Here is a 7,756-nt window from a genome sequence, read left to right as displayed (position 1 = left end):
GAGGTCTTCCCAGGGGCAGCAGCTAACTGCGTCTGTCCTGGCCTCGTTCCTTCCGCGCCGCTTGCCCAGACATTACGTCATGTTTGTCCAGCTTACATCAGTTTATTAGTAACACATGTTTCGCACAGAGACAAAGACCCACTGGCGTAGCAATATATATATGTATATATATATGTATATATATATATTTATATATATATGTCTTTATCTCTCTCTCTCTCTCTCTCTCTCTCTCTATATATATATATATATATATATATATATATATATATATATATATATATATTTATTTATTTATATTTATATAAATATATATATAAATAAATATATATATATATATATATATATATATATATATATATATATATATATATATATATATATATATATATATATATATATATATATATATATATATATATATATATATATATATTTATCTATCTCTCTCTCTCTCTCTCTCTCTCTCTCTCTCTCTCTCTCTCTCTCTCTCTCTCTCTCTCTCTCTCTCTCTCTCTCTCTCTCTCTGTCCGTCTGGGTTTCTCCTTCAAATATGAGGGAATGAATAATATGCGATTCCATAGGTATTAAGTTATTTACTATCCCCCCCTATCAAGCAGACGACCCGTCTGCTCTGACATGCCTAAACATGAAATAAACAACAGGAAACATAAAGAAAATCCTTCCTCAGAAACAAACAAAATTCTTTCAAAACAAAAGAAAACATAATGGTAAATTAGTTCTCAGAAACAACATAAAAATCTTTCATCCAACGCGGCTTTCTTCGCTCTCGCCGGGGTTGCCGCAGTGGTGTGGGCAGCGGTTCTGTCGCATCGCCCTCACCGTCCAAATGCTTGTCCTCATCTTGGTCAGCATCTGTCACGTCCTCATCCTTGGCTCCAACAAGACTCCACCCGACTGCTATTCCGTCAGCCAGCTGCAGGTTTTCAATGGGCTCCACCATGCTTTCCACTCCATGCATCTCTCTCGACAGTTGACACCGGATCCTAGACTCTGTCCTGGGGGCAAGGTGCAGTCGCTCAGCCGTAACTACCTCTGCACAGCCAACCTTCGGAAGCAAGGACACATCATCACCGTGCATCCTCACCAGCTTCCGTCCAAGGTCGACACACGCCTTACTCTGCGTCAGGTAGTCAAGGCCCAGCAAGCATGGCTCGTCCGATCGGCGACATACATCAGCAGCCGCTGCACCGCGCTGCCCACGCCGATACGAGCCTCCACTTGCCCCTTGAGCTGCACACAATGCCCCATGACACCACACAGTCTCTGTGGTGCGTCTGGAAGTCGCGTAGTGGCCAACATATCAGGCCGCACTAGGGTCTTCTCAGCCCCAGTGTCCACTGTCAGGCGGCATGGCTTCCCATCTACTGAGCCCTCCACCTGCATCGAGCTGGTTGTCGACGGCAGCTACTCAAGTCGGGGTCCAGGAACCGAGGACGGCTGGGTTTCGGCCCCCTTCTCCAGCCTGTCCGAGTTTTCCGCATGCACCACATCCTTAGTCTTGGGGCAGGTACTCAGGTGGTGGCCAGACCTGCCACAGTTCTTATAACACTTCTGGAAGGCATCAGAATCCAGCCGGTTGAGGGGACGCATTCTCCGCTCCGTCGGACATCGACTGCGTCTGTCCCCTTCCTCGCCACAGCCCCAACACGAACCGTGGAATCTGTACGGGCTCACCCTCCTCGACATTGCCTTCATTTTCACTTTCCGGTCCCAGAGATCACGACGGTTCTGGGCGGCCGGCTCTAGGCCACTGGTTCCCTTCAAGAAGGCCTCGAACTCCAAGGCCCTCGCCAGTGCCACCTGCAGGTTCTCAGGGTGTGCCTGCTTGACGTAGATTTGCAGCTGCTGGTCCTGCAAAGCGTCGACAAAGAAATCGCGGGCCAGTACCACGATCATCTCTTCTGCAGCCGTAGGATACGACCTCCTTACCAGCGCCTCCACGTCCTGCGCCAGCTGGGATAGGGTCTCGCCACGTTCACGAGTCCGCTTCTTCAAGCGGGCCCGATATACCTCGGCCTGGTGATGATGCCCGAAACGGCGTTTCAAAGCCTCCGCCACGCTGGTGTAAGAGGCGTGTTGGGATGGCGGCAGATGCCCCAACACTTCCACCGCGGGGCCCCTTAGCGCTGTTACCAGCTGCAGTGCCTTTTCTTCTTGGCTCCAGCCCTGGGCAGAAGCCAGCATTTCAAATTGGGCGACATATGCCTCCCAGGCCACCTTCCCGTCATATTCCGCCAGTTTACGCCTCACAGAATGTCTGGAGGCCAAGGGGCTGCGGGGTGGAGAACGCTTGCCGTGAACTAACACGCCCGGAGGGGAGGGAGGGGGTGAGGGAGGCAACGAGGCGGGTTGACCGGGTCCGAGTTTGCCGCCACCTGTACCCAAGGGAGCGGTTCCGATGGGTCCCCAGCCTCCTGCAGCGGCCACCGGCTCCGACACGACGCTGCGAGGCCCGGGGGTTTCCTGCCACGGACCCCAGGCAGACCCCAGTAAATCTGACACTCTGGCATCTGTTGCCAGAACCTCGTCTGCCTTCTCCGCGTGCGACGTTACTACTTCGTGACGCCTCCTTTCTGCCTTCACCTCCTCCCTCAGGCCCTGAACCTCGCCTTTCAGAGTCTGAACCTCCTCCGGCAGTTCACTCTTCACGCTGCTGCAGGCGTACTGCTGCGTTTCCATCTTCACAGATGCGAGATTGCCCTGCAGCACCTCAACAAGATGGCAGAAATGTTCCTCTGCCCTTTGTGCCTGCTCACGAGCCCTTTGTGCCATTTCCTCCCTCATACCGGCCAGCATGGCAATGATCAGGTCCATCTGGCTCGGCTTCACCTCACTCGTGCCTGCCTCCTCTCCCTCATGGCTGCCGCCATCTTTGGACGCCATGATGAATCGGCGCGTCTCACTGTTCATATCACAAATCCCACTCCTGACACCAATGTTACGCCGGCCGCCTCGTCTATCTGCTACCAACACGAAGCAGGCTAGGCAGACGGCGTGCTAAACACAGGGTCGTGAACACAGAACAGCTCCAAGAGGCACCGAACACCACAGCGTCCCAGAACACCACGAGGGGCCACACCACGTGGCAAGGCAGGGCACGAAATAAACACACAATAACCGTCTTTCCTTTATTTACACTAGTTATTTACCCGTACACTTTTCTATAGGCACCATACAGGGGGGAAAGCAGCACATCACACTGCACAATACAGCTTATAACAGGGCAACACAAAGTATATCAGGTCACAAGGGTCACACGCGAGGTCTTCCCAGGGGCAGCAGCTAACTGCGTCTGTCCTGGCCTCGTTCCTTCCGCGCCGCTTGCCCAGACATTACGTCATGTTTGTCCAGCTTACATCAGTTTATTAGTAACACATGTTTCGCACAGAGACAAAGACCCACTGGCGTAGCAATATATATATGTATATATATATGTATATATATATATTTATATATATATGTCTTTATCTCTCTCTCTCTCTCTCTCTCTCTCTCTCTCTCTCTCTCTCTCTCTCTCTATATCTATATATATATATATATATATATATATATATATATATATATATATATATATATATATATATATATATATATTATTTATTTATATATATATATATATATATATACATACATTTTTATATATATAAATATATATATATATATATATATATATATATATATATGTATAAATATATATGTATAAATATATATATATATATAAATATATATATATATTAACTTTTTACATCTCTCTCTCTCTCTCTCTCTCTCTCTCTCTCTCTCTCTCTCTCTCTCTCTCTCTCTCTCTCTCTCTCTCTTTTCCTCTCTCTCTCTCTCTCTCTCTCTCTCTCTCTCTCTCTCCTCTCTCTCTCTCTCTCTCTCTCTCTCTCTCTCTCTCTCTCTCTCTCTCTCTCTCTCTCTCTCTCTCTCTCTCTCTCTCTCTCTCTCTCTCTCTCTCCCTCTCTCTTTCTTTGTCCGTCTGGGTTTCTCCTTCAAATATGGGGGAATGAATAATATGCGATCCCATAGGTATTAAGTTATTTACTATGGATGTACAGGTGTAAAATTTGTGCGGAGTTAACCTTTCAAACTTTTGCGCCTCTTGCGCTCAACGTGAGTTTGTTGACACAATCAGCTGATGTGATAGCGCAAAGACGATCAGCTGATGAGGTGAAATGATGGCACTACCAAGCAAAACTCGTCTGATTTTCCCTCGAATAATTGTAACTGCACGGAGACAGGGGTTGCAGAGACCATCATCTACAGTTACGAACAGCACTGCTAAAGCAAATGTACACGAGGCGTATTACAACCAGGAACACCAGGAACTTCAAAGATCTTTGAAAAAAGTGAGGCAAATTGAGAGAAAAAAGGCCTGTCATATGTTTAATTAATGAACATAAGACACAAGTACTGACCCCATAAGAAATTTAGGTCTAGGTAGGTTTGCATCCTTGGCAGTCTTGTTCCATTATACAGATGTGATTTTCCAGGGTAAATGTTCAGAATAGGACTACTAAAATGGAGAGGAAATAAAGTAATAACAAATACAGAGAAGAACACAGGTATAAAAAAAAATATTAAAAAATTGGAGTAAAAGCCACAATCACTTGTCAAAGTCCACCAATGTATGCAGCTCTTTGGACTGCCAGTGGAGCACTTTGCTCTCCAAGAAAGGCACATAAATTTCCACCATGTATATTCTTGCAATATAAGTTTATCAATATCCCTGGTGATGTAATATCAAATAAGAAACCATTCCAAGTTCTGTCACATTAAAGATTCATGTGAAAGGTCTGTTGGACATTACATAGAGGCCATAGCAATCTTATCCTCAACAATTAACACCATCGCCAGCAGGTTTCTGTTTTTCATCATTTTGCAAATATTTATGTTTGATTTTTATCATATGCTGTCTTCATAGTGTGTGTCACTGAAGAATTTGCAAAGGCAATGTTTTCATTGTGACCTTGCCTCAATGTCCATGTTCTTTACCTTGATGGTTTGGGAGGACATAAAAATTTGGGGTTAATATTTGGAAAGAACTTCAATAATGAATCTACTAAGTAGTGGTTCTGACTGCTGCAACCCTTTATAGATATTCAGCTTTGTATGTTGTGGCAACAAACACCCCAAATAGACCGCATGATTAGAGATAGAAGCTGCTAGGTTGAGGAAGTGATCAGATTACTTTGATTAAGTTAATGATTTATATTTTCATTTATTATTGTCTAATTAATCTCTTCTAGCTTATGTATGATTTTCTGGTTACTCCTTCCCATTTTAATTTGTTTGAACATTTTCACCCTAGTTAATTGAAACTGAAATCAACCCATATGTCGATGAGTGGGAGGCAGCCGGGCAGTGGCCTGGCCATAGGATCTTTAAGCTCCTTGGTCAAGCAGGCTTCCTTGGCATTAACAAACCTTCAGGTAATGCTGATTCTTCCCCTTTCACTATCCCTATTTCTCTTTTTCTTTCTTTCTTTCTCTCTCTCTCTCTCTCTCTCTCTCTCTCTCTCTCTCTCTCTCTCTCTCTCTCTCTCTCTCTCTCTCTCTCTCTCTCTCTCTCTCTCTCTCTCTCTCTCTCTCTCTCTCTCTCTCTCTCTTTCTCTCTCTCTCTCACATATTCTGTTCTAAGAAGGTATATTAATGTAAATGTTATTTACATTGATAGAATAAGGTCAGATCTTAATTTAAGAATTAATGATGAACCATTTTTTATTTTTTTTCAGAATATGGTGGTCTAAATCTGAATTACAAATACCATGCTGCCTACCTAGAAGCCTTGGGTCATATTCGAGCAGGGGGTGTTAGTTTAGGCATTGGTGTGCAGACTGATGTAGCTACTCCTGCTCTCTCCAGGTAATAAATTTGCACTCCAAAGAAAGATATTCTTTCATACTACAAATGCCTTATACCATAACTGGTGTTTGTGAGCTTTGTATAATTAGACAGATATTGTTTATCTTTCCAAGGAAGGTAGACGGATTTTATAATGTTCCTTAGTCATATAAATTTTGATTAACCAATCATGTATTTAAGCATTGTCCATTCTGCCTTATACATGGCTTCTATTGCTTACCAAATGAACAACGGCAGAGTGCATAATTTAAACTTTATATTTTATGTGCTTTTGATAATATGCATATTGAACTATGCAACAATATTGTATACAGTATGCAACTGTATACAATATTGCTGGTTTGGGCCACATTTTAGCAGCTAATGTAATAGTATAAACATCTCTATCTCAGTTTTCCCAGATCCATCATCACTAATATTAAGTTTAAATTTCATGAAATTTTTTTTGGATCAGTATAGAATATGAAATTTTATATACTGCAAGCTAGGTTTAAGGACCAGGAAACAATCTTGCCATAGAAAATTTCAAAATGGAACATTATGAAAAGTGCAGAAGAACCAGGGGTTCTCAACCTTTTTAATCTCATGTATCCCTTGCATGGTTAAGAAGGAACTTGACAGAGAAACTTGTCTCTGGGAAGGGTGCAAGCATGGGAACAATTGAAAACAATGCACATCTTCCTGCCTGGACCATGTTTGTTCTAAACTAACTTATATCCTTATATTAATTCTTGCATACAATTTTTTTAAATTCTTCTTATTCTAATTTCCCTAGTATTGCAACCCCCCAAGTTTCCATATTGTGTTGCCACATAGTGAAGGATATATACATCTGTTGGTCTAATTTAGCATAACACATGTTATGCTAAATCTACATATAAGTCTGCACATTCAAAACTGAAGTATTTTGAGAAACCAGTCACATACCCCCCAAATTCCTTTCCCTTACCCCTGGGCATATGTGTACCCCAAGTTAAGAACCCATGGGATAGACAGATAGGTAAATGAGTGTAGAGCTAAGATGAATTAAAACAGTGATTCAATAAACCATTTCAGCTGTCCTGAAATCATCCAGTGCTTTAGCCCTGATAAGATAAGTATAAATTATCAAAAACATATCTTTTAAGTTAATGCGTATGAATATTCTGGGTGCAGGTTTGGCAGTGACTATGTGAAGAGGGAATTCCTAGCGCCAGCAATTTCTGGAGATGTGATTGCATGTCTAGGCGTGAGCGAGCCAGGCGCTGGCTCAGATGTTGCAGGACTGCAGACAACAGCACGTCGTCAGGGGGAGGATCTAATAATCAATGGGCAAAAGTTATGGATTACAAATGCTTGTCAGGCTGACTGGATTTGCATCTTAGCCAATACTTCTGTAGGACCTCCCCACTACAACAAGTCCTTGATATGTGTCCCTATGAAAACTCCAGGTAAGGGTTACTATCATTATTGGTATATTGCAATGGAAGTTTTGGTTGAGTTTTCTTTTTTGGTAAACTGTACCCACTCACTGCCTCTCCAGTCTTGTTTTATCACTTTACATCTGATAAGTAGACAAAAAGTGTCAACTGCTTCTTTATCCTGCTTTAAGTTATTATAGTTAAAACAGAAGAAAAAAAAGTAAAGAGAAGAAATATCATATATGTACACATGTTTCTTTACAGTAAACAAAGCAGCTCTCACTTTTTTATCCCCCTTTCTTTACAGACAATTTGTAAACTCTTACTTTTGAATTTAAATATCAGCCATCAAAATTAAATGGTATATCAGCTTTTATGTATTGGGCAAAAATATTAGTTGCAGAAAACTGTTCCTATTATTTTCTTTTGATTACTTAACTTGCAGGTGTCAATGTTGCAAGAAAACTT

General features: G+C 42.6%; 2 protein-coding genes across 2 annotated transcripts in view; one reads left to right on the top strand and one right to left on the bottom strand.

Moving 5' to 3' along the window:
* Nucleotides 1-1,428: 1,428 nt before the first annotated feature.
* LOC147468364 (uncharacterized) lies at nucleotides 1,429-3,437 on the bottom strand. Its single transcript, XM_086553849.1, has one exon. It carries the CDS (start codon nucleotides 2,932-2,934, stop codon nucleotides 1,429-1,431), a length of 1,506 nt encoding a protein of 501 aa, XP_086409975.1. The 5' UTR covers nucleotides 2,935-3,437.
* A 712-nt stretch (nucleotides 3,438-4,149) lies between these two features.
* LOC122244341 (putative acyl-CoA dehydrogenase 6) overlaps nucleotides 4,150-7,756 on the top strand; it is a 6,514-nt gene continuing 2,907 nt past the window's right edge. The window contains exons 1-5 of the mRNA XM_043002221.2: nucleotides 4,150-4,373; nucleotides 5,336-5,456; nucleotides 5,759-5,888; nucleotides 7,044-7,318; nucleotides 7,734-7,756. The exon at nucleotides 7,734-7,756 is cut by the window's right edge and continues 117 nt beyond it. Of these exons, the coding sequence (XP_042858155.2) occupies nucleotides 4,200-4,373; nucleotides 5,336-5,456; nucleotides 5,759-5,888; nucleotides 7,044-7,318; nucleotides 7,734-7,756 (723 nt within the window). The 5' untranslated portion in view covers nucleotides 4,150-4,199. The remainder of the gene's footprint in view (nucleotides 4,374-5,335; nucleotides 5,457-5,758; nucleotides 5,889-7,043; nucleotides 7,319-7,733) is intronic.

This window comes from Penaeus japonicus, unplaced genomic scaffold, assembly GCF_977035675.1.
Source record: "Penaeus japonicus unplaced genomic scaffold, GWHDUDI00000001_assembly GWHDUDI00000029, whole genome shotgun sequence".
Classification (NCBI taxonomy): Eukaryota; Metazoa; Arthropoda; class Malacostraca; order Decapoda; family Penaeidae; genus Penaeus; species Penaeus japonicus.
This window is presented reverse-complemented; position numbering and strand designations above follow the sequence as displayed.

Bases quoted from the DNA above. Each gene is read 5' to 3' on its own strand.
- LOC147468364 (XM_086553849.1), bottom strand. From the start codon at position 2,934: ATGAACAGTGAGACGCGCCGATTCATCATGGCGTCCAAAGATGGCGGC.